Source organism: Somniosus microcephalus, chromosome 3 (genome assembly GCF_052327205.1).
Source record: "Somniosus microcephalus isolate GS21.2 chromosome 3, FLI_Smic_1.0, whole genome shotgun sequence".
Lineage (NCBI taxonomy): Eukaryota > Metazoa > Chordata > Chondrichthyes > Squaliformes > Somniosidae > Somniosus > Somniosus microcephalus.
In genome coordinates, this window is record NC_140989.1 from 161168553 (window position 1) to 161195081 (window position 26529).

The 26529-nt window shown below is 48.6% G+C and overlaps 1 protein-coding gene across 12 annotated transcripts in view; it reads left to right on the top strand.

Moving 5' to 3' along the window:
* Window positions 1-26529, top strand: part of syne1b (spectrin repeat containing, nuclear envelope 1b) — an 834787-nt gene that overhangs the window by 648229 nt on the left and 160029 nt on the right. For all 12 annotated transcript variants that reach the window (XM_085981815.1, XM_085981811.1, XM_085981814.1 and 9 more), the window contains 5 exons: window positions 2345-2499; window positions 4963-5110; window positions 8713-8807; window positions 10158-10395; window positions 14395-14589. In XM_085981815.1, coding sequence (XP_085837941.1) covers window positions 2345-2499; window positions 4963-5110; window positions 8713-8807; window positions 10158-10395; window positions 14395-14589 — 831 coding nt within the window. The remainder of the gene's footprint in view (window positions 1-2344; window positions 2500-4962; window positions 5111-8712; window positions 8808-10157; window positions 10396-14394; window positions 14590-26529) is intronic.

Below are 26529 nucleotides of genomic sequence, written 5' to 3' on the forward strand. Positions count from 1 at the left end.
ACGTTCCACATATGTCGCCCAATCTTCGACTTCATTGTCGAATATAGAGATACTGCCACTCTTCGGCATCCCTGGGTGTGATTTAACTGTCAAAAATGGCGTCTCCCGCGCTTTCCCTTCTTCTCCGCTGGCACAAAATGGCGTCTCCCACGCTTTCCTTTCTTCCCGCGCTCACCCTTTTTCTCCGCTGCGGCTTATAAAAATGGCGTCTCCCGCGCTCTTCCTTCTTCGCGGCTCAGTGGCGTCTCCCACGCTCTCCCTTCTTCTCCCCGTGGACACTGTTCAGCCCTTGAGCCCTGGCTGTGCTCTGCGCGTTTTTTTTTCTGTGCGCCTTTCCCGTTTCCGCTGCTCGGTCCTGAACCCGGCTGCTGCTTTACCCTCTCTCCGTTTTGTTTTTCCTCGACGCCGCTCGGTTTCCAACCCCTGGCTGCGCCCTGTGCGCTTCACCCTCTATCTTACCCCGTCGACGCTGCTCGGCTTTTTCTCTGCCGTCGGTCGGCTCCAGCCGCCGCTGTCCGGGAAGGGTCTGCGCTGTACCTGTCGTCAGTCTGTTGCTGATCGTCTTGGCTGGGGAACCAAGCCCGGCTCTCCACAGCCTCCCCTGCGATGTTCACTCTCTGCCGGACGACTGGGCGGTTGCTCGTGGTCGACGCCCTTGTTTCTGGCCTCGACTTTCTTCCACCGCCCTCCCGGAGCGAATCCTCGAAGGGAAATGCAGAGTTGCAGGTAGATTCGAATCGACACTCGTCGCCACTGTTAGATCCGTGATTCTGAGAGTATGATGTTTTTCAATAACCACACGGATGCTGTAACTTAACAATCAACAGGTATTTACTGGAGTAGGGTTGTCTCAAGACTGGGGGTACAGAGGCATGCTCACGGCTTATATACAGGTGTGGTCACTGCCGGTACTACAGTATACAGGTGCTGTAAAAGTAGTCCTCTCTTAAAGGTACATACACTACAATAACGCAGTCTGTGACAGCATGAATTCTCAATGAGACTGTCCTACTACATGTTCCTGTTGAACCTTCAGTCAGTCTGTGAGGGGGAGCAGGAGTTTGACAGAGGGGAGCTTCTTATAGTCCCTGATTGACGGTGTTGGATTTTCAGCTTATTCTTTCAGATCAAGTGGTTTTTAAAAGGAACTTGTTTTATTACGAGGAATCGCTGTTTGTTTTTGTTATTTTATAGAGGGCAGGTGTTTGATCGCAGGACAGTACATAGTTGGATGTAGAATAGATCAATATAAGTTGCATTTATAAAGTCTAACATTTTATTTGTCAGACTTTTATCCGTGCAGTCAGGGTTGCATTTGGGAACGAGAAATGTACTGAGAATTTAGATTTTTCTTTTCTTAAAGTGCCTACAAGACGATGACAACAACAACATGTTGCATTTATATAGCGCCTTTAACATCGTAAAATGTCCCAAGGCTCTTCACAGGAGCGTTATCAAACAATATTTGACACCGAACCACATAAGGAGACATTAGGACAGGTGACCAAAAGCTTGGCTAAAGAGGTAGGTTTTAAGGAGCATTAAAGGTGGAGAGAGAGGCAGGGAGGTTTAGCATGGGATTTCCAGAGCTCAGGGTCGAGGCAGCTGAAGGCACGGCCACCAATAATGGTGCAATGAAAATCGGGGGATGTGCAGAGTTCTCGGAGAGTTGTAGGGCTGGAGGAGGTTACAGACATAGGGAGGGGCGAGGCCGCGGAGGGATTTGAAAACAGACATCCAATCATTAGACATAAAAACAAATCACAAAACTGAAACTATGAGAAGAGAATGTGAAGGTTTTTGACCTTTGTGAAATTGCAGGATTATACTACAGGGTAAATTCCTGGACATAGCATGAGGGGAGAGTTTCCTGGTCCAGTGTCAGGGTCTATTGGTGTATCTGGGCGCAGTCAATGCAGGAAGACCGGGTGCTGAGGAGCTCACACCCCCTAAGTAAGCACGCCCATCTTTCCATCCTTTTATATGAATATGGACAGAAAGCGGGTGGACTCTGCTAGGGGCAGGTGCTGCTCGCGGCCTAATTCTCCTGCACCCAGACACTGTAATAGCTCCAGGCAAATCTCCCCTATTTGCTTCAGCACAGGAGGAGACCACTCAGACCCCCTTGTCTGAAGGGAGCGAATGGCTTCCTTCCGTTCTCGATAGAACCCTACTCCTGTGAACCATGGGTCACTCTTGAGATCATTGAATAAACCCTCATCGCTAACCTTTGTTTGAAGTGACCTGTTCAGAAATCTGGATCAGTGTTTTGGAAATAATTCTACCGTGATTTCAGTCTGAAGGTGAGCAGTGGGGTGATGGCGAAGATGTTTTTGTATTTTAGGTCCAGATGCTGAGGTTCAGCAGTACGGTTCCTGACCTGGATCGTCTGAATGAATTGGGGTACAGGTTACCCCTGAACGACAGGGAGATCAAGCGCATGCAGACGTTGAACAGACACTGGTCCTCAATTTCCACCCAGACCACAGAGAGGTTTAGGTAAGTCAGCACTTTGCTGCTTGCGAGCCACATTCAGCAGATTACTGTCTCAATCTTGTAAACCACTGCTGTATAGTACTGCGGCTAAACATTCTGAGGGAAAAATTCGGTATCGCCTCATTTGGGGCGCCGTTATTGGCCATGTGCAAAGTTCAGCGCCTGGCGCTAATTATCGCCTCCGACAGCAAACTTGGCTTTTATCGCCCCTGGAGGTGATTGGAGTGCTAAATCAGGCGCTTCACACCTGTCTTAAGGCGCAAACGCCGAGGAGTGAGGCGTTACCTCAGAGTGCTGGCGAAGCAAGGAAGGGCAAATCAAAATAAACCTGCAAAGTGCTGCTCAGTACTCAAAACTCCTTCACACAGCGTTGAATCTCTCCAGAAGTCTCCCTCTTAGACTGCGTGGTGCAAAAATGTCACCGACAAAAAAAGGTAGGAAGCGGTCGCCTTTAAATAGCGCTCCCCTAGTCCCTTTCTGACAGCATAACGCTCCCCTCAACCTGTCGTTGCTAGCTGCAGGCGGTAAGGCAGGGGGCGCCACTCAATATCCGGTCCGGGGCGCTAACGGGGCGTTGCGCACTCGAATGACGTCACAATCTGCCGGCGCAGGAGATCGTGGCGAAAGTGTTTAGCGCCACCGCAAAATGTCTAGTTAATTTCGCGAGCGCCACAAACATCGCTGCGTCCAGCCTCTAGTTGCTTTGCGCCCCAATTGGCACCCTCTTAAGGCGCTAATGGGAGGCGCAAACAACTGCATTTTTCCCCCACTGTGTCCTTCAGTGTCGATTGTTGGGAAAGAATGTGGCCCCTCGTCAGAAATGGGAACGGATCTAACTGGAGCACAGTTACGCCAAAAGTTACACCGGTTTTGGCACTGATTTAGCCGCCAGGAACTTGCGCCAAAATTTCCTGTGGTGCTTATTTGCCCTATACCAGAACATAAAAACTGGGGTAAAACGAGCAGCGAATGCCACGCCGCCGATTGTGGTAACAGCGAGTGGTCATCTGTCGTGGTGCCTCACTCTCATAGCCTCCTGCCTCTCCTGCTCCTCTTCCTCTTGGGTAGCCCTATTGGGAAGGCCATTCCAGTCCTTCTCAATGTGTGGGGGGAGGGGCAGAGGTGTCTCCGAAGAAATCTCGGGTGCACTGAGACTGACAGGACTTTGGAAGTGTAGTGCAGATCTTAGTAAGAACAATTACAGTGGTAGCACTCTTACCTCTGAGTCAGAAGGTTGTGGGTTCAAGCCCCACTCCAGAGACTTGAGCTCATAATCCAGGCTGCCATTCCATACTGAGAGAGCGCTGCATTGTCAGAGGTGCTGTCTTTCAGAGGAGACATTAAACCAAGGCCCCGTCTGCCCTCTCAAGTGGATGTAACTAATTAAGGCCCTGTTCAGGAGGACGTCAAAAAGAATAGGGAGTTCTCATGGTGTCTCAGCCAATGTTTACCCCTCGGACCAATCAAAAGTGGATTACTTGGATTCTTCTGAGTTTGGGGAAAGGGGCCTGATTTGAGGACATGGGGCATTTCCACATGACATTTATGTAAGCCAAGCTCCAGGAGAACTATTAACACCTGTGACATGACCTGCACTGGGGAAGGGGAGCATTCTGGCAGGTAACCTGTTTGGTTGTACAATGTGATCAATATTCTCCATTCATAAAATCATACAGGATTGAAGGAGGCCATTCGGCCCATCGTGCTTGTGCCGGCTCTTTGAAAGAGCTATCCAATTAATCCCACTTCCCTGTTCTTTCCCCATAGCCTGTAAATTTTTCCCTTTCAAGTATATATCCAATTCCCTTTTGAAAGTTACAATTGAATCTAATTCCATCCCTCTTTCAGGCAATTCATTCCAAATCATAACAAATTGCTGCATTTGTAAAATTCTCCTCATCTCCCCTCTCGTTCTTTTGGCAATTATTTTAAATCTGTGTCTTCTGGTTACCGGCCCTCCTGCCAACAGTTTCTCCCTATCTACTCTATCAAAACCCGTCATAATTTTGAATACCTCTATCAAATCTCCCCTTAACCTTCACTGCTCTAAGGAGAACAATTCCAGCTTCTCCAGTCTCTCCACATAAATGAAGTCCCGCATCCCTGGTGCCATTCTAGTAAATCTCCTCTGCACCCTCTCCAAGGCCTTGACATCCTTCCTAAAGTGTGGTGCCCAGAATTGGCACTTTGCTCCAGCTGAGGCCTAATCAGTGATTTATAAAGGTTTAGCATAACATCCTTGCTTTTGTACTCTGTGCCTCTATTTATAAAGCCCAGAATCCTGTATCCTTTTTTAACAGCCTTGTCAACTTGTCCATTCTTGGGTCTGTGCAACACGATCAGAGGTTCAGTTTATTCAGATAACGAATTTCTTTAAGCATGGTGGATTGTCTGACCCTTCAGGACGTTTATGGTTTCCCTTTTGCTAAACTGATTGAATTTTTCACCCCCTCTCTGCTCTCACAGCAAACTGCAAGCATTCCTGCTTCAGCACCAGACCTTTCTCGAGAAATGTGAAACCTGGATGGAATTCCTGGTCCAAACTGAACAGAAGCTGGCAGTGGAGATATCCGGAAACTACCAGAATCTTCTAGAGCAGCAGAGAGCGCATGAGGCAAGTGGAGATAGGTTGGAGATTTGGGAACGCAAGCAGCAATGGGAACACCATCACTTCCAACTTCCCCTCCAAGTCACACACCATCCTGACTTGGACATACATCACCATTCCTTCATTGTTGCTGGTTAAAAACCTGGAACTCCCTCCCTAACAGCACTGTAGGAGTACCTTCACCACACGGACTGCAGTGGTTCAAGAAGAAGGCCCACCATCACCTTATTAAGGCCATCTAGGGATGGGCAATAAATGTCGGCCTTGCCAGTGATGCCCATATCCCTAGAATAAATAAGTAAAAAAATCACAGAGAACTTGGTACAGGAGAGTTACAATACGGTCGCTGGCTGGGACCTTCAGTTCAGAGTACTGGTGATGAGTGTCTTGTCGGGGGCTTTTTAGTTACTGCTACATTTTTGTGTCGAGGAATTAACCAGCGGTTAATGATCTAATCCAGTACAACAGACTTATCCGTGACCATGTAACCAATAATTTCTTCTATTTTTTGGGGAATTCCACTTCAGATTGTTGACCATTTGAACTGAGTAGAGTCCAAACTCTGTAGCTGAGGTAATTTCCACTAACTTTGATCACACTGCTTCTGCTGCCTGTCTTGGTTGTGGACTCACCCCCCAGAGGTCGTGGGTTCAAATCCCGCCATGACAAGTTGTGAAATTGAATTCAATAAATCTGCTTATGTGTGGACTGGCACCAGGAAAATGACCATGAAAACTCCTGGATTGTCGTAAAAACCCAACTGGTTCATCAATGTCCTTCAGTAAACAGAACCTGCCACCCTTACCCGGTCTGGCTTACCGTGACTCCAGTCCCACGCTATGGCCGCGATTTTACGAACCTTGGTGGGTCGGTGGCGGGTAGTGTCGGTGGAGGGTCCCTACCCCACTGCTGGCTCCATCCTGGCCTCTGAAATGAATTTCCCTTGATTGGGCTTGTTAAGCCCGCACAGCGTGTTTCCGAGCCAATTAGAGGAAGCGGGTCTGGTGATGTCATTTGATGACATGTCATCAGCCAGTTTCCTTAAAGGGACCGTGGCCAACTTTCTTTTGACATTTGTGCTGTCAGTGTTCTACAGCATTGAGGGGCTGCAAACACTGACAATGACTGCACAGAAGTACAGGGCTGCACCCAGGTTCTTCCATGACTCCCTCCATATGCTTATGGAGGGAGTCACAGCACGCAGGGAGGTCCTCTTCTCTTCTGATGGGTGGAAGAGACATCCCAAGGAGACCAACACAGCCTGGTTGCACATTGCACAGGAGGGCACAAGCAGGGATGTGGTTAGGAGGACCAGGCAGCAGTGGCGCAAACCTTTCAATGTTCTCAGTAGATCACGAAACGTTAGTACAAAGCCACACTCCACCTCATCTTGCTGTGCCTCTCATCACATCCCCATCACTCTGCCTTCCCTATCCTACTCCTGCACATCCTTACTCACACCAACTTACCTTGCACCTCCACCCATCCCTCTCTATCTACATTATCACATCCCCATCTCAATAGCCACCCCTCACACTCACCCTCATCCTAGTGCAATCATACCAACTAACAACACACAAGGGTAGGCACTTGGGTGGTTTATGCAATGTTCATGTGAAGTTTCTGTTAATGTGGTGTCAAGCACTAAAACCTTTATTTTCAACACTTTGCGTTCTTGGACTGATTTGTGTGCACCTTTGGAAGTGGCTTAGTGAGCTGCAATGAATGGTGAGACATAACGGTATCCCCCACAATGGTGATGAGTGTGAAAGGAATGGCTTGGACATTGTAGGGATGCTTTATGGTGTTGGTGTGGGGTGGTGCCAACCTGGTGCATCATGTGGCAGCCAGGGTGTACAGCATCAAGTGAAGTAAATCTGGCCATGATGAGGCCATCCCTGGCCTCCCGGGCAGCAAGGTGCTCGAGTGCTGATGTCCTCTGTCCTGTGCAGCATTAGGTGATTGCGGAGAAGGTTGGTGCTGTTATTGGTGCTGCTGGTGTGCCTGGTGCTGCTGGTGTTGGGGCTGATCGTGGTGGGATTCTGAGGACCAAGGTGAGAGAGTTTCAAGGGCACCCATGCTGATGGAATAGATGGCAGGTGAAGTAGAGATGACAGAAGTGATCTGTCAATGGTGGGAGAGGTAATGAGGTCAGACTGGATGGAGACTTGTGGAAAGACTTGCAGCATCCTGAATCTGTAGTAGAAATGCAATTTAGAGAAGCTAGTGGTTAAGGGAAGATATCTCAATCAGGTGGGAGGTTTGAGTTGACATTTGAAGCTGCCAACTCATCAGCTGATTCAATGGCCACTGACCTCCCACCTCAGCTTCACAGACGAGGTCTAGGCACAGCGGAAAACTGGTGGGCGACTTGTCAAATCCAAAAAGCTGGGAAAAAAACCATTGATAAGTGGCTGTAAACAAGCCACTAATGATTTTAATTGCCTCCCCCGCCGCTGCCTGTCGGGTCTGCGCAGCGCTGGCAAACCCGACATCGGGAAAGTCCAGTGTGTGCGTTTTGACAGCAGGTTCCCGACCCGCTGTCAATCATTTTAAATTCACCAGCTGACCCGCCACCCATCCCGTCCACTGAGCGCCGGCAAAATTCTGGCCTATGTGATTGCCATTTAATGCCCTCGGCAATTTGGGATGGGCAATAATTACAAGCTTGCCAGTGTTGCCCACATCCCAAGAACAGAACAAAACCCCATAGTTGCTTGTGTCGAGCTAGTGGACAGCTAAGGCTAAATGTGACAAATGCACACTCCTAGGATGGAGCCTCACCACCTGGAAAACCAAGAACAGGGAACCGTGAGTGCAGTCCCCACCATTTTCTGCCACTAAGTTGGAACTCTTGGGGACTGCACCCGCTCTCTTCTGATGAGCGCTCCTGCGAGTGAGTCTCGACACCAGGAGTGTGCATTCATAATATTTACAGTCTGTTGCCCTTGGGTATCTTGGTACAGTTTGTGCGAGCTTGTGCGTGCTCTCATTATACAGCAGCGTGGATTTTGTCCTTGTTCCAGTTGTCCTTGTTGTCAACTTGCTCAATGCAAAAAATTAACCGGAGCTTGGACAATAATATACAGCATCCTTTGGGTGTGCCTGTGTCCACTGCTCTGGACACTCGGTGCGTGGCTCAGTTGGTAACACTCTCCACTCTGAGTCAGAAGGTCATGAGTTCAAGTCCCACGCCAGAGACTTGAGCACATAACCCAGGCTGATACTCCCATATGCAATACCGAGGGAGTGCTGCACTGTCGGAGGTGCCGTCTTTTGGATGAGACATTAAGCAAGATCCTGGTTCCCTCTTCATGTGGATTTGAAGAAGAGCAGAGGAATTTTCCCAGTGTCCTGGCCAACATTCCTACTTTAACATGCGCCACCAAGAACAGGAGTAGCCAGTCATTCATCTGACTTGCAGTATGTGGGGCCTCACTGTATCCATATTAAACTGATCTGTTTACCTACTTAACAACTGTCACTGCACTTCAAAAGTAACTCATTGACTGCGAAGTCCTTTGGGGCATTCCAAGCAGTCGCGATCAGACGCGATATAACTGCAAGTTCATTCTTTCTAACTGCTCCTCCTCTCTGTTCTGGTGCAGCTGTTCCAGGCGGAGATGTTCAGTCGTCAACAGATCCTGCACTCCATCATCAGCGATGGACAGCATCTTCTGGAGCTGGGTCAGGTCGACGACAGGTAATATCCTCGCAGTCCTGTCACTCTGTGTCCAAGGGCAGTAGCGATGCTTTAGAGAGTTCATTTTTTTTAGAATAAACCTTCTAAACGAATGAATATCCGATATTAATTTAGGTGTACCAAAACTGAAACCTGTTCAAAAGAAATTCAGGTGGACATATCGAATCAGATTAGAATTTAAATAAGCCCATTTATCCATCACCCAGTCCATTCAAGGCCCATTTATCCATCACCCAGTCCTTGCAAGTCCCATTTATCCATCACCCCGTCATTTCAAGGCCCATTTATCCATCACCCAGTCCATTCAAGGCCCATTTACCCATCACCCAGTCCATTCAAGGCCCATTTATCCATCACCCAGTCCATTCAAGGCCCATTTATCCATCACCCAGTCCATTCAAGGCCCATTTATCCATCACCCAGTCCATTCAAGGCCCATTTATCCATCACCCAGTCCTTGCAAGTCCCATTTATCCATCACCCCGTCATTTCAAGGCCCATTTATCCATCACCCAGTCCATTCAAGGCCCATTTATCCATCACCCAGTCCATTCAAGGCCCATTTATCCATCACCCAGTCCATTCAAGGCCCATTTGTCCAACACCCAGTCCATTCAAGGCCCATTTATCCATCACCCAGTCCTTGCAAGTCCCATTTATCCATCACCCAGTCATTGAAAGTCCCATTTATCCATCACCCAGTCCATTCAAGGCCCATTTATCCATCACCCAGTCATTGAAAGTCCCATTTATCCATCACCCAGTCCTTGCAAGCCCCCACTGGATTCCTGTGGCCTCGAGAATAGACTAAGATCCTCGAGCTCATTTTTGAATCCCTACAGGCCTTGCCCATCCCTACCGTTATAATCTACTCCAGCCTTAACGTTCCTGCGTGCACCCTCTGACAGTGCCCTACACTTCTGGAAATCTGGAACTCTCTCCCCCAAAAGCCGTTGAGGCTGGGTCAATTGAAAATTTCAAAACTGAGATTGATAGATTTTTGTTTGGTAAGGGTATTAAGAGATATAGAGGAAAGGCAGATAAATGGAGTTAAGAAACAGATCAGTCATGATCTAATTGAATGGCTCGAGTGGCTGAATGGCCTGCTCCTTTTCCTATGTAACAGGGTCAGGGGGCTGAATGGCCTCCTGGTTCTATGTAAAAGGCTTGAGGGGCTGACTGTCCTCCTCTTCTCTTCCTATGTTCCACCTCACAAGTATTTTTCAGCTTGACAACCAGGGAGGTAAAATAACAAATCTTGGGGCACCTGATTGATGAGAGTGGGGAGAAGGGAAATAGCGTGGAGATAATAAAATATACAATTTAGCTGTCGTTCGTTTCCTCTCCCAGGGATGAGTTTAACTCGAAGTTGGCCATGCTGAGTAACCAGTGGCAAGGAGTGATTCGCCGCACACAGCAGCGGAGGGGGATTATCGACAGTCAGATCCGGCAGTGGCAGCGTTACCGGGAGATGGCGGAGAAGCTGAGGAAGTGGCTGCTGGACGTATCCCAGCAGCTGGAGCGGAGGTGGAGTAGTGCAGCTCCCATCGCCCTGCAGCAGGCCAGGGCTCTGCTGGATGAGGTGCAGGTGGGAGCAACACTTACGAAAAGAAATTCAACATCACCGTCACACGCTCGTTTCACTGTCACACAGCGGAGAAGGTTAAGGGGATAGGTATTGGGGAAGGGGAATCCAGACTTTCTGATATGTGCTGTTATACAGCATTTTACGATACAGTACCCACGTCCAATCCCATGTTACCATATCCTATTCAATCCCGTGTTTCTGTATCCCGTGTTACCGTATCTCGTCCAATCCCGCGTTGCTGTATCCCGTCCAATCCCACGTTACAGTATCCCGTCCAATCCCACGTAACTGTATCCCGTCCAATCCCGTGTTTCTGTATCCCGTCCAATCCCACGTTACAGTATCCCATCCAATCCCGCGTAACTGTATCCCGTCCAATCCCGCGTTACTGTATCCCGTCTAATCCCACGTTACTGTATCCCATCCAATCCCGTATTGCCATATCCCATCCAATCCTGCATTGCCATATCCCATCAAATCATGCGTTACTGTATCCCGTCCAATCCATCGTTGCCGAATCTCGTCCAATCCCGCGTAACTGTATCCCGTCCAATCCCATGTTAGCGTATCCCGTCCAATCCCATGTTACCATATCCCGTCCAATCCCACGTTACCGTATCCCATCCAATCCCACGTTACCGTATCCTGTCCAATCCCACGTTACCATAATTCGTCCAATCCCACGTTACCATATCCCGTCCAGTCCCACGTTACCATATCCCGTCCAATCCCACATTACCGTATCCCATCCAATCTCACGTTACCGTATCCCATCCAATCCCACGTTACCATATCCCGTCCAATCCTGCGTTACCGTATCCCGTCCAATCCTGCGTTACCGTATCCCATCCAATCCCGCGTTACCGTATCCCATCCAATCCCATGTTACTGTAGCCCGCCCAATCCCATGTTACTGTATCTGTCCAATCCCATGTTACTGTACCTGTCCAATCCCATGTTACTGTATCTGTCCAATCCCATGTTACTGTATCTGTCCAATCCCATGTTACTGTATCTGTCCAATCCCATGTTACTGTATCTGTCCAATCCCATGTTACTGTATCTGTCCAATCCCATGTTACTGTATCTGTCCAATCCCATGTTACTGTATCTGTCCAATCCCATGTTACTGTATCTGTCCAATCCCATGTTGCTGTATCTGTCCAATCCCATGTTGCTGTACCTGTCCAATCCCATGTTGCTGTACCTGTCCAATCCCATGTTACTGTATCTGTCCAATCCCATGTTACTGTATCTGTCCAATCCCATGTTACTGTACCTGTCCAATCCCATGTTACTGTACCTGTCCAATCCCATGTTACTGTATCTGTCCAATCCCATGTTACTGTATCTGCCCAATCCCATGTTGCTGTATCTGTCCAATCCCATGTTACTGTACCTGTCCAATCCCATGTTACTGTATCTGTCCAATCCCATGTTACTGTATCTGTCCAATCCCATGTTACTGTATCTGTCCAATCCCATGTTACTGTATCTGTCCAATCCCATGTTACTGTATCTGTCCAATCCCATGTTGCTGTATCTGTCCAATCCCATGTTGCTGTATCTGTCCAATCCCATGTTGCTGTACCTGTCCAATCCCATGTTGCTGTACCTGTCCAATCCCATGTTACTGTATCTGTCCAATCCCATGTTACTGTACCTGTCCAATCCCATGTTACTGTACCTGTCCAATCCCATGTTACTGTATCTGTCCAATCCCATGTTACTGTATCTGTCCAATCCCATGTTACTGTATCTGTCCAATCCCATGTTACTGTATCTGTCCAATCCCATGTTACTGTATCTGTCCAATCCCATGTTACTGTATCTGTCCAATCCCATGTTACTGTATCTGTCCAATCCCATGTTACTGTATCTGTCCAATCCCATGTTACTGTATCTGTCCAATCCCATGTTACTGTATCTGTCCAATCCCATGTTACTGTATCTGTCCAATCCCATGTTACTGTACCTGTCCAATCCCATGTTACTGTATCTGTCCAATCCCATGTTACTGTATCTGTCCAATCCCATGTTACTGTATCTGTCCAATCCCATGTTACTGTAGCCTGTCCAATCCCATGTTACTGTATCTGTCCAATCCCATGTTACTGTATCTGTCCAATCCCATGTTACTGTATCTGTCCAATCCCATGTTACTGTAGCCCATCCAATCCCATGTTACTGTATCTGTCCAATCCCATGTTACTGTAGCCCATCCAATCCCATGTTACTGTACCTGTCCAATCCCATGTTACTGTAGCCTGTCCAATCCCATGTTACTGTACCTGTCCAATCACATGTTACTGTACCTGTCCAATCCCATGTTACTGTATCTGTCCAATCCCATGTTACTGTAGCCTGTCCAATCCCATGTTACTGTATTTGTCCAATCCCATGTTACTGTATTTGTCCAATCCCATGTTACTGTATCTGTCCAATCCCATGTTACTGTATCTGTCCAATCCCATGTTACTGTATCTGTCCAATCCCATGTTACTGTATCTGTCCAATCCCATGTTACTGTATCTGTCCAATCCCATGTTACTGTATCTGTCCAATCCCATGTTACTGTATCTGTCCAATCCCATGTTGCTGTACCTGTCCAATCCCATGTTACTGTATCTGTCCAATCCCATGTTACTGTATCTGTCCAATCCCATGTTACTGTACCTGTCCAATCCCATGTTACTGTATCTGTCCAATCCCATGTTACTGTACCTGTCCAATCCCATGTTACTGTATCTGTCCAATCCCATGTTACTGTATCTGTCCAATCCCATGTTGCTGTACCTGTCCAATCCCATGTTACTGTATCTGTCCAATCCCATGTTACTGTACCTGTCCAATCCCATGTTACTGTATCTGTCCAATCCCATGTTACTGTATCTGCCCAATCCCATGTTACTGTATCTGTCCAATCCCATGTTACTGTATCTGTCCAATCCCATGTTACTGTATCTGTCCAATCCCATGTTACTGTATCTGTCCAATCCCATGTTGCTGTACCTGTCCAATCCCATGTTACTGTATCTGTCCAATCCCATGTTGCTGTACCTGTCCAATCCCATGTTGCTGTATCTGTCCAATCCCATGTTGCTGTATCTGTCCAATCCCATGTTGCTGTATCTGTCCAATCCCATGTTACTGTAGCCTGTCCAATCCCATGTTACTGTATCTGTCCAATCCCATGTTACTGTATCTGTCCAATCCCATGTTACTGTACCTGTCCAATCCCATGTTACTGTACCTGTCCAATCCCATGTTACTGCAGCCTGTCCAATCCCATGTTACTGTATCTGTCCAATCCCATGTTACTGTATCTGTCCAATCCCATGTTACTGTATCTGTCCAATCCCATGTTACTGTACCTGTCCAATCCCATGTTACTGTACCTGTCCAATCCCATGTTACTGTATCTGTCCAATCCCATGTTACTGTATCTGTCCAATCCCATGTTACTGTACCTGTCCAATCCCATGTTACTGTATCTGTCCAATCCCATGTTACTGTATCTGTCCAATTCCATGTTACTGTATCTGTCCAATCCCATGTTACTGTATCTGTCCAATCCCATGTTACTGTATCTGTCCAATCCCATGTTACTGTATCTGTCCAATCCCATGTTACTGTATCTGTCCAATCCCATGTTACTGTACCTGTCCAATCCCATGTTACTGTATCTGTCCAATCCCATGTTACTGTATCTGTCCAATCCCATGTTACTGTAGCAGCCTACTCTAGTGTATTAATTATTTACTGTAGACAACTCATTAATTATTGTGAAGCCATACTGAAAGCCAGAGTCTAGAAGAATTCCTTATGTGGTCAGCAGTCCTGGTTTTTAGTAAGTATGGTCTTTGCTGCCAACAGTTCTTGGTCTTTTGCCATCTTGACCATCATGCTAATTCAGAGATCAGTCTAATGCCCCGTGTCTCCGCTCCCGACAGACCGACCCCACAAGATATTGATCAATGCTCTCGCTCTCTTTTGCAGTTGAAGGAGAAAGTATTGCAACGTCAGCAGGGCAGCTACATCCTGACAGTGGAGGCCGGGAAACAGCTGCTGCTCTCCGCTGACAGTGGGGCTGAGGCAGCACTGCAGGCTGAGCTCACTGATATCCAAGAGCAATGGAGGGCAGCCAACATCCACCTGGAGGAACAGAGGAAGCAGCTAAACATTTTATTAAAGGTAGGTGTTGACTGCTGCAGCCACTCATGTGAGCTTATATTATACTATCGCCCCTGTTGTAATGTATCATATAGCACCTAAAACATCCTGGGCATTGAGTCTTGGTGGAAGAGTTTGGATAGGCGATTGCAAGTTTCATCAAAAAGGGCAGAGAGGGAGAGGTACGGAATGAGAGAGGGAGAGGTATGGAATGGGACAGGGAGTGGTATGGAATGAGAGAGGGAGAGGTATGGAATGGGACAGGGAGAGGTACAGAATGGGAGAGGGAGAGGTACGGAATGGTGGCGAGGGGGTGGTACTGAATGAGAGAGGGAGAGGTACGGAATGGGAGAGGGACAGGTACGGAATGAGAGAGGGAGAGGTACGGAATGAGAGAGGGAGAGGTACGGAATGAGAGAGGGAGAGGTACGGAATGAGAGAGGGAGAGGTACGGAATGAGAGAGGGAGAGGTACGGAATGAGAGAGGGAGAGGTACGGAATGAGAGAGGGAGAGGTACGGAATGGGAGAGGGAGAGGTACGGAATGGGAGAGGGAGAGGTACGGAATGAGAGAGGGAGAGGTACGGAATGAGAGAGGGAGAGGTACGGAATGAGAGAGGGAGAGGTACGGAATGAGAGAGGGAGAGGTACGGAATGAGAGAGGGAGAGGTACGGAATGAGAGAGGGAGAGGTACGGAATGAGAGAGGGAGAGGTACGGAATGAGACGGAGAGGTACTGAATGAGAGAGGGAGAGGTACTGAATGGGAGAGGGAGAGGTACGGAATGGGAGAGGGAGAGGTACGGAATGAGAGAGGGAGAGGTACGGAATGAGAGAGGGAGAGGTACGGAATGAGCGAGGGAGAGGTACGGAATGAGAGAGGGAGAGGTACGGAATGAGAGAGGGAGAGGTACGGAATGAGAGAGGGAGAGGTACGGAATGAGAGAGGGAGAGGTACGGAATGAGAGAGGGAGAGGTACGGAATGAGAGAGGGAGTGGTACGGAATGAGAGAGGGAGAGGTACTGAATGAGAGAGGGAGAGGTACTGAATGGGAGAGGGAGAGGTACGGAATGGGAGAGGGAGAGGTACGGAATGAGAGAGGGAGAGGTACGGAATGAGAGAGGGAGAGGTACAGAATGAGAGAGGAAGAGGTACGGAATGAGAGAGGGAGAGGTACGGAATGAGAGAGGGAGAGGTACTGAATGAGAGAGGGAGAGGTACGGAATGAGAGAGGGAGAGGTACGGAATGAGAGAGGGAGAGGTACGGAATGAGAGAGGGAGAGGTACGGAATGAGAGAGGGAGAGGTACGGAATGAGAGAGAGGTACGGAATGAGAGAGGGAGAGGTACGGAATGAGAGAGGGAGAGGTACGGAATGAGACAGGGCGAGGTACTGAATGAGAGAGGGAGAGGTACGGAATGAGAGAGGGAGAGGTACGGAATGGTGGTGAGGGGGAGGTACTGAATGAGAGAGGGAGAGGTACGGAATGGGAGAGGGAGAGGTACGGAATGGGAGAGGGAGAGGTACGGAATGAGAGAGGGAGAGGTACGGAATGAGAGAGGGAGAGGTACGGAATGGTGGCGGGGGGGCGGTACTGAATGAGAGAGGGAGAGGTACAGAATGGGACAGGGAGAGGTACGGAATGAGAGAGGGAGAGGTACGGAAAATGAGAGAGGGAGAGGTACGGAATGAGACAGGGAGAGGTACAGAATGGTGGCGAGGGGGAGGTACTGAATGAGAGAGGGAGAGGTACAGAATGGGACAGGGAGAGGTACGGAATGAGACAGGGAGAGGTACGGAATGAGACAGGGAGCGGTACGGAATGAGAGCGGGAGAGGTACGGAATGAGAGAGGGAGAGGTACGGAATGAGAGAGGGAGAGGTACGGAATGAGAGAGGGAGTGGTACGGAATGAGAGAGGGAGAGGTACGGAATGAGAGAGGGAGAGGTACGGAATGGGACAGGGAGAGGTACGGAATGGTGGAGAGGGAGAGGTACGGAATGGTGGCAAGGGGGAGGTACGGAATGGGACAGGGAGAGGTACGGAATGGGACAGGGAGAGGTACGGAATGGTGGAGAGGGAGAGGTACGGAATGGTGGCGAGGGGGAGGTACGGAATGGGACAGGGAGAGGTACGGAATGAGAGAGGGAGAGGTACGGAATGGGACAGGGAGAGGTACGGAATGAGACAGGGAGAGGTACGGAATGGGACAGGGAGAGGTTCGGAATGAGAGAGGGAGAGGTACAGAATGAGACAGGGAGAGGTACGGAATGGGACAGGGAGAGGTGCGGAATGGGACAGGGAGAGGTACGGAATGAGAGAGGGAGAGGAACGGAATGGGGCAGGGAGAGGTACGGAATGGGACAGGGAGAGGTACGGAATGATGGAGAGGGAGAGGTACGGAATGGTAGTGATGGTCAGTGTAGAGAGGCAGGAGCTTGTCCCTGTTACTGATGGCCAGTGTAGAGAGATGGGAGTTTGTCCCTGTTACTGATGGTCAGTATAGAGAGATAGGAAGTGCTAACAGGGCACTTAGAAAATCATAATATGATTAAGCAGAGTCAGCATGGTTTTATGAAAGGGAAATCATGTTTAACAAATTTATTAAAGTTTTTTGAGGATGTAACTAGCAGGGTGGATAAAGGGGAACCAGCGGATGTACTATATTTGGATTTCCAAAAGGCATTCGATAAGGTGCCACATAAAAGGATGCTACGCAAGATAAGGGTTCATTGGGTTGGGGGTATGAACAGAGGATTGGTTAACGGACAGAAAACAGAGAGTCGGAATAAATGGGTCATTTTCCGGTTGGCAGGCTGTAACTAGTGGGGTGCCGCAAGGATCAGTGCTTGGGCCTCAGCTATTTACAATCTATAGTAATGACTTAGATGAGGGGGCCAAGCATAATGTATCCAAGTTTGCTGACGATACAAAGCAAGGTGGGAAAGTGAGCTGTGAAGAGGACACAATGAGCCTGCAAAGGGATATAGACAGGTTCAGTGAGTGGACAATAAGGTGGCAGATGGAGTATAATGTGGCGAAATGTGAGGTTATTCACTTTGGTAGGAAGAATAGAAAAACAGGATATTTTTTAAATGGTGAGAAACTATTAAATGTTGGTGTTCAGAGAGATTTAGGTGTCCTCGTACAGGGAACACAGAAAACTAGCATGCAGGTACAGCAAGCAATTAGGAAGGCAAATGGCATGTTGGCCTTTATTGCAAGGGGGTTGGAGTACAAGAATAAAGAAGTCTTGCTACAATTGTACAGGGCCTTGGTGAGACCACACCTGGAGTACTGTGCACAGTTCTGGTCTCCTTATCTGAGGAAGGATATACTTGCCTTCGATGAGAGAGTTGTCCTATGAGGAGAGATTGAGTAGATTTGGCCTATACTCTCTGGAGTTTAGAAGAATATTAAACCCCCTCCACGGCAGATGGGAGAGGGTCGGCGGGGAGGGGGGCACCGATTCGGAGGTCCCGCGCAGGCCGCTCACCAGCTGTTGCTGCTGGTAAAGATACCATCGCGCAGCAAATTTAAAGGGACCGTGCACGAGAAAAACATTAGAGGGAACATTGGGGAGAGGGTGTAAAAATGAAAAAATGTGGAGCATGTCTCCAACCCATCCTGTACTCGCCTGTTGCCCTTTTTACAGAGTCGCTTTCGAGGCATTTGAGTGCACCGGCATGGAGAGGCGGGATACTTCATTAAACATATTAAAATCGGGCTCCCACAGTGCAATTGAGAGCCTGATTTAAATGTTTCCCTTAGTCGGTAAACCCGATGATGAAAGGGAGGCAGGAGCTGCCAGCTCCACAAGATAAGTGCCTTTTCCAGCACTCCTTACAGAGTCATAGGGGGGAAAATTCAGTTGCTTTGCGCCTCCCTTTAGCGCCTTAAGAGGGTGCTAATGGGGCGCAAAGTAACTAGCGCCCGTGCGCGGCGATGTTTGCGCCGCTCGCGAAATTAACTAGACATATTGTGGCGACACTAAACACTACCGCCACGATCTCCTGCGCCGGCAGATCGTGACGTCAGTCGAGTGCGCAACGCCCCGGTAGCGCCCCGGACCGGATATTGAGTGGCGCCCCCTGCCTTACCACCTGCCGCTAGCAACGACAGGTTGAGGGGAGCGATTTGCAGTCAGGAAGGGACTGGGGGAGTGCTATTTAAAGGCGACCACTTCCTGCCATTTTTTGTTGGTGACATTTTTATGGCACGCATTCTGAGAGAGAGAGAGAGAGAGAGAGACTTCTGGAGAGATTCAACGCTGTGTGAAGGAGTTTTGGGTACTGAGCAGCACTTTGCAGGTTCATTTTGATTTGCCCTTCCTTGTATCGATTTAGAAGAGACTGTGGGGGCTGCACTCTGAGCTCTTTCCTTGGGTCTCTCAATTGTTCTTTCCAGCAGATTTGATGCACAGGTCTCTCCAGGCCGAGATTCAAGGCTGCAATGAGCAGGGTGTGGATGGACAGCAAGATCAACCCGCCCCTTTAAGAACTGGCCGGCGCCAGTGTGTCTGTGTTCCATTGCTGACTGACATCACATGAGCTTCGCCAGCGCTCTGAAGTAGCGCCTCGCTCCTCGGCCTTTGCGCCTTAAGACAGGTGTGAAGCGCCTGATTTAGCACTCCAATCACCTCCAGGGGTGATAAAAGCCAAGTTTGCCGTCGGAGGCGATAATTAACGCCAGACGCTAAACTTTGCACACGGCCGATAATGGCGCCTCAAACGGGGCGATACTGAATTTTTCCCCCATAGATTTATACATCACAGAAAGAGGCCCTTCGGCCCATCGTGTCCACGCCGGCCTCAAGCCCTGTCTATTCTAATCCCATTTTCCAGCACTTGTCCATAGCCTTGTATGCTATGGTGTTTCAAGTGCTCATCTAAATGCTTCTTGAACCTTGTGAGGGTTCCTGCCTCTACCACCCTTTCAGGCAGTGAGTTCCAGATTTCAACTACCCTCTGGGTAAAAAAGTTTTTCCTCAAATCCCCTCTAAACCTCCTGCCACTTACCTTGAAACTATGCCCCCTGGTTATTGACCCCTCTACTAAGGGGAAAAGTTCCTTTATATCTACCCTATCTATGCCCCTCATAATTTTGTACACCTCAATCAGGCCTCCCCTCAGCCTTCTCTGCTCTAAGGAAAACAACCCCAGCCTGTCCAGTCTCTCTTCATAGTTGAAACGCTCCAGCCCAGGCAACATCCTGATGAATCTCCTCTGCACCCTCTCCAATGCAATCACAGCCTTCCTATAGTGTGGCGACCAGAACTGCACACAGTATTCCAGCTGTGGCCTAACTACCGTTTTGTACAGCTCCATCATAGCCTCCCTGCTCTTATATTCTATGCCTCGGCTAATGAAGGCAAGTATCCCATATGCCTTTTTAACTGTAATGTATGTACCTTTAAGGGGGGAACTACTTTGTACAGCTCATGTATACTGTAGTACCGACAGTGACCACACCTGTATATAACGCTGAGTAGTAATCTGTACAGTTCAGTTGCAGTCTGGGCCACGTTGAGTAAACATCGTTTGTACCGTTCTCCGCAGTCTGTGTCTGATTATACACGGACGGAACATTGGCGACGAGGCAGGTTCGAACCTACCTGCAACTCTGCATCTCCTCCCGGGGATTCGTTCCTGGAGATCAGTGGATTGGAGGTCAAGGCCAGAGACTCGGGCGTCGACCACGGGCAACCGCCCAGTCATCCAGCAGAGACTCGAGAATTGCGGGGGAGGCTGTCGAGAGCCAAACTTGGCTTTCCAGTCGAGGTGGTCCAGCGAAATGGGCTGGCAACAGGTGGTGCGCAGACCCTTCCTGGACAGCGGCAGACTAGAGCCCGACCGAGCGGCACAGCAAAGGGCTGAGCAGCGTCGATGGGAGAGAGAGAGAGAGGGCAGAGCGCACAGGGCGCAGCCAGTGTTCAGGGGCCGAGCAGCGTCGGAGAGAGAAGCGCGCGAAACCTACAGGGCGCCGCCATTGCCACGAGAACCGCCGGGAGCGGCGTCGGCAGCAGCGGGGGAGGAAGGAAAGCGTGGGAGATGCCATTTTAAGCCATTGGGAGACGCCATTTTAAACCACACCCAAAATGCCGAAGAGTGGCAGTATCACCGCATTTGACAATGAAGTCGAAGATTGGACTACATATGTCGAACGAATAGAGGTGTACTGCAAGGCAAATGGGGTGTCAGATGACAAGAAAGCGTCGGTATTGTTGAATTTAATGGGTGCAAAGACGTATGGTTTATTGCGAAATCTAGTAACCCCAACGAAGCCAATGGAAAAGAGTTTTGAAGACATAGTAACGATACTAAAGGAACATTTAAACCCCACACCGCTGCTGATAGCAGAAAGATTCAAGTTTCACAAACGGAACCAGCATAAGGATGAAAGCAATGCTGATTATTTAACAGAACTGCGCAAACTATCGAAACACTGCCAGTTTGGAGCAGGACTGGCAGATACCTTAAGGGACAAGTTTGTGTGTGGGCTTCAAAGTGAAGGAACCCAGAAACGGCTTTTATCTGAAAAGGACCTTACGCTGGAAAAGGCTTTCAGCATTGCGGTATCATATGAAGCAGCAGCACGGGGCGCTGCAGAGATACAACAGAGACCGCAAGAATATGGCACAAACGAAATGTCATATGGAACAGAGAAGTGCTATCGCTGCAGCAGAACAACACACGACCAGAATGATTGCTGGTTCAAAGACAAAGTGTGCAGACAGTGTGGAAAAGTAGGACAGATAGCACGAGTCTGCAGGTCGGGAAAGAAAACCAGCAATAAGAAACCTACCAAAGGAAAGTACCAGAAGGTACATAAGATGACGGAGAATAGTTCAGACGAACAAAAGAGTGATAACGACTCCGAAAGCAGGGAACTGAGTTTTCTGAAACTATATAATGTGATCACAACGGAGGATCACCGAACCATTTGGGTCACTCTCAAGATAGCAGGAGTCCAGGTAAAGATGGAATTGGACACAGGATCAGCCCTAACAGTCATAAACCGACGGAACTACGAGCGGCTATTCTCACACACACCCTTGAGAGACACACAAATTATTTTGAAGACGTACATGGGGCAAAAAGTCTACCCCAAAGGAAAAATAAGGGTGACCGTTATATATAACAGTAAGGAAACACCAAAACTAGACCTGTATGTATTGCAAAATGGAGGACCACCATTACTGGGACGTAAATGGATCCGGAAAATACAACTGGATTGGCATTCCATACAGGCACTGACTGTGGCTGACAAAAAGGATGACGACGTCACACCTGGGCGACTGTCAAAGATCCTAACTGACGCGAAAGAAGTGTTCCAGCAAGGACTCGGAACACTAAAAGACATGACAGCGACGATTAAAATTGAAGAAAACGCAAGCCCAAAATTTTTTAAGGCCAGACTGGTACCTTATGCGATCTGCCCAGCCGTCGAAGCAGAGCTGGAGAGTCTGGAACGTTCAGGTGTACTGTCCAAGGTAGACTGGAGCGAGTGGGCTACACCCATCATCCCTGTGATGAAAAAGTCGTTGAGCAGCACGCCTGGGGAACCAAAGAAGGTTCGCATCTGTGGGGACTTTAAGGTAACAGTGAACCCGGTCCTTCACACCGTACAATATCCACTTCCGCGGATTGAAGATATTTTCACCTCGCTATCTGGAGGGAAATGCTTCACTAAGATTGATCTGGCCCAGGCGTATCTGCAAATGGATGTAGAAGAAGCATCAAAAAAATACCTCACAATCAACACCCATAAAGGTCTCTACCAATACAACCGGCTGGTATTCGGGGTAGCATCAGCTCCGGCTATTTGGCAGAGGGCAATGGAACAAGTCCGGCAAGGGATCCCAGGGACTCAGTGTTATTTGGACGACATCCTGGTCACGGGCTAAAATGACAGTGATCACCTTGCCAACCTGGAGCAGGTGCTCGCTAGGTTGCAGGAATATGGGCTCCGAGCTAACCGCCCCAAATGCGAGTTTTTTAGAAAACAAATCTCGTATTGTGGCCACGTTATCGATAAAGAGGGGTTACGTAAGTCCCCAGAGAAGATTGAGGCAGTAGTCAAGGCTCATTACAACCCAGCATTACCAATTCGGTTGGCATGTGATGCGTCACCCTATGGCATTGGAGCGGTGCTGTCGCACAAATTGTCGGACGGCTCAGAGAGGCCAATAGCCTTTGCGTCACGATCACTAACCTCAGCCGAGCGTAACTACGCCCAGATTGACAGGGAGGCCCTCAGCCTCGTGTGGGGAGTGAAAAAGTTCAATCACTATCTGCCGGGCAGAAATTCACCTTGCTGACTGATCACCAGCCTCTTGTCTCCATTTTTAATCCGAAGAAGGGCGTTCCGGTGATGACTGCGCAACGACTACAAAGATGGTCACTTTTTCTAGGGGCGCACCACTATGAGATTGAACATAAGGGCACGAAACAGCATGGAAATGCTGATGGGCTATCGCGCCTGCCACTGCCTACTGCGGAGGAAGCACCAGCAGTGGATCCTGTCGAAATATTCCATTCGACTATAGTTGAATACCTACCGGTAACTAACGCTTGTATCGAAAAGGAAACCCGAAATGACCCGACACTGTCTCGGGTATATGATTTGACGGTGAAGGGATGGCCAGCACATGGCGACTCACTGTTGCCAGCATTCTCGACAAGGAGAGAACAGCTGTCAGTGTGCCGGGGGACCTTGATGTGTGGATCCCGAGTGGTAATTCCACCCAAGTTAAGGGATAGAGTGCTCAATGAGCTTCATGAGGGTCATCTGGGAGGGGTAAAAATGAAAAGCCTAGCCAGGGCTTATGTGTGGTGGCCGGGAATCGATAAACAAATCGAGGACCTGACCAAGAGCTGCTCAGGATGCCAGAGAGTCCAAAATGCACCACCACAGGCCCCTCTACACCCATGGGGGTGGCCCTCATCTCCATGGCAACGGGTACATATTGATTTTGCTAGTCCATTCATGGACTCAATGTTTTTAATAGCCGTGGATGCGCACTCGAAATGGCCTGAGGTCATCAAAATGTCCTCCACCACCACGGAGAAAACTATTGCAGTCCTACGGACCATTTTTGCCAGGAATGGCTTGCCAGAACAGATTTGCTCCGACAACGGACCACAGTTTGTGTCCGAAGAGTTCCGGAGGTTCTTGAAAAAGAATGCGGTAAGGCATTACACATCCGCCCCGTATCATCCAGCCACAAATGGATTGGCTGAGAGGTTTGTACAAACCTTTAAGAAGGCAATAAAGGCTATGTACAATGACAACATTCCGCTGCAGCACAAGGTGGACAATTTCCTGTTCGCCTACCGGAATGCGACACATGCAGTCACCAACCAGGCCCCAGCCATGATGTTCTTTAACCGAAGGTTAAGATCTCGCCTGGATTTGCTCAGACCAAACGTACGAAGAGATGTTGAGAGTAAGCAATTCCAGCACATCCATGAGAAGCCAACAAGGAGCATCAATGTAGGGCAACCAGTCTTGGCCCACGACTACCGAACAGAAAAATGGCAGCCAGGAACGATATGCACACGGCAGGGCCCACTAATGTACACAGTGGACGTTGGGGAGAGCATCGTGAGATGCCATGCTGACCAGATCCTAGAGTCACAGGAACAAGTCAACCCCATGCCTCGCCCATACGTACCTGGTGATGAACCCGACGTACAGGTCACATCTACCCCAGAAACAGTAGCATCGGAAGCTGATGAATCAACCGACGACAGGGGGCCAGAATCGCCTCCGCACCAAGAGCAAGACACTCGGGAAAGGCGCTATCCAGAAAGGATCAGGAAGCCTCCCCAAAGACTGAATTTATAAATAGACTATTTTCAGCTAATGTTGCATGTTAAAAGTGTTAATTGTAATTAGTTTGATATTTAATTGTTAAATGAGTGTTATGGTACTGTTAATCTAAAAGGGGAGGAATTGTAATGTATGTACCTTTAAGGGGGGAACTACTTTGTACAGCGCATGTATACTGTAGTACCGGCAGTGACCACACCTGTATATAACGCTGAGTAGTAATCTGTACAGTTCAGTTGCAGTCTGAGCCACGTTGAGTAAACGTCGTTTGTACCGTTCTCCGCAGTCTGTGTCTGATTATACACGGACGTAACATTAACCACCTTTACTACCTGTCCTGCTGTCTTCAGGGATCTGTGTACATGCACACCAAGATCCCTCTGATCCTCTGTCCTCCCTAGGATCCTACCATTCATTGTGTATTCCCTTGCCTTGTTAGTCCTCCCAAACTGCATCACCTCACACTTTTCAGGGTTAAATTCCCACTGTTCTGCCCATCTGACCAATCCGTCTATATCGTCCTGTAGCCTGAGGCTTCCCTCCTCGCTATTTACCACTCCACCAATTTTTGTGTCATCTGCGAACTTACTGATCATACCTCCTACGTTCATATCTAAATCATTAATGTACACTACAAACAGCAAAGGACCCAGCACCGATCCCTGCGGTACACCACTGGACACAGGCTTCCAGTCACAAAAACAACCTTCGACCATCACCCTCTGCTTCCTGCCACTAAGCCAATTTTGGATCCAATGTGCCAAATTGCCCTGGATCCCATGGGCTCTTACCTTCTTGACCAGTCTCCCATGCGGTACTTTGTCAAAAGCCTTACTGAAGTCCATGTAGACTACATCAACGGCACTACCCTCATCCACACACCTAGTCACCCCCTTGAAAAATTCAATCAAATTGGTTAGACATGATCTCTCCCTGACAAAGCCATCGCCCCATCAGCATAGACGGGACACCAGTGGAAGTCGCCAGTTGCTTCCGATTCCTGGGACTGCAGATCTCTGATGACCTGGCCTGGAACCATAATACTGAGGCTATGCTGAAGAAGGCACACCAGCGCCTCTACCCTCTACGGTGCCTGAGGAAATGCAGCATAAGCACACAGTGGCTTTTGAACTTTTACCGCGGCACCATAGAGAGTGTCTTGACGAGTGGTGTCAATGTGTGGTATGGTAACACCACTGCACAGAACAAGAAAGCCATCCAGAGAGTTGTGAATACGGCAGAAAAGATCATCGGGTGTGCACTTCTGTCCATCGAGGAGATCTTCCAGACCAGGTGCCGGAACAAGGCCCGCTCCATCATCCAGGACCCCAATCACCCTGGGCACAAACTGTTCTCCCTCCTGCGGTACGGACGTCGGTACCGCAGCATCCGAACCAGGACCAGCAGGTTTAAGAACAGTTTCTAGCCACAGGCAGTGCGCCTACTGAACTGCTAACCGCACTGCCCCACATATTATAGTTATATGTTTATGTAACTATATATATTATACTTATATTACCATATATTTATCATATTACATTACTATTATTTCCAGTGGTAATTGAGGCTTTTTTGCACTATTCATCATATCCTGCAACTTGGACTGTTATTGCTATACTTTCTGCTTATTTGCTTATTGTTTTTATTTATACTTGTTTTTATTTTTTGCTTTTATATTTATATGCTTGTATTGTGGGAGTGAGTGGGGAGTAAGCATTCCATTGTACTAGTTACATATGGCAATAAAATGATCTTGAATCTTGAAAGCCATGCTGACTATCCTTGATTAATCCTTGCCTCTCCAAGTGGAGACTAATTCTGTCCCTCAGAATTTTTTCCAATAATTTCCCTACCACTGATATTAGGCTCATTGGCCTGTAATTATCTGGTTTATCCCTACTACCCTTTTTGAATAATGGTAGTACGTCAGCAGTCCTCCAGTCCTCTGGCACCTCCCCTGTGGCCAGAGAGGTTCTGAAAATTTGTGTCAGAGCCCCTCCAATCTCCTCCCTTGCCTCACACAGCAGCCTGGGATACATCTCGTCTGGACCTGGAGATTTATCCACTTTTAAGCCCGCTAAAACCGCTAGTACCTTCTCCCTCTCAATACTAATTTGTTCAAGTATAT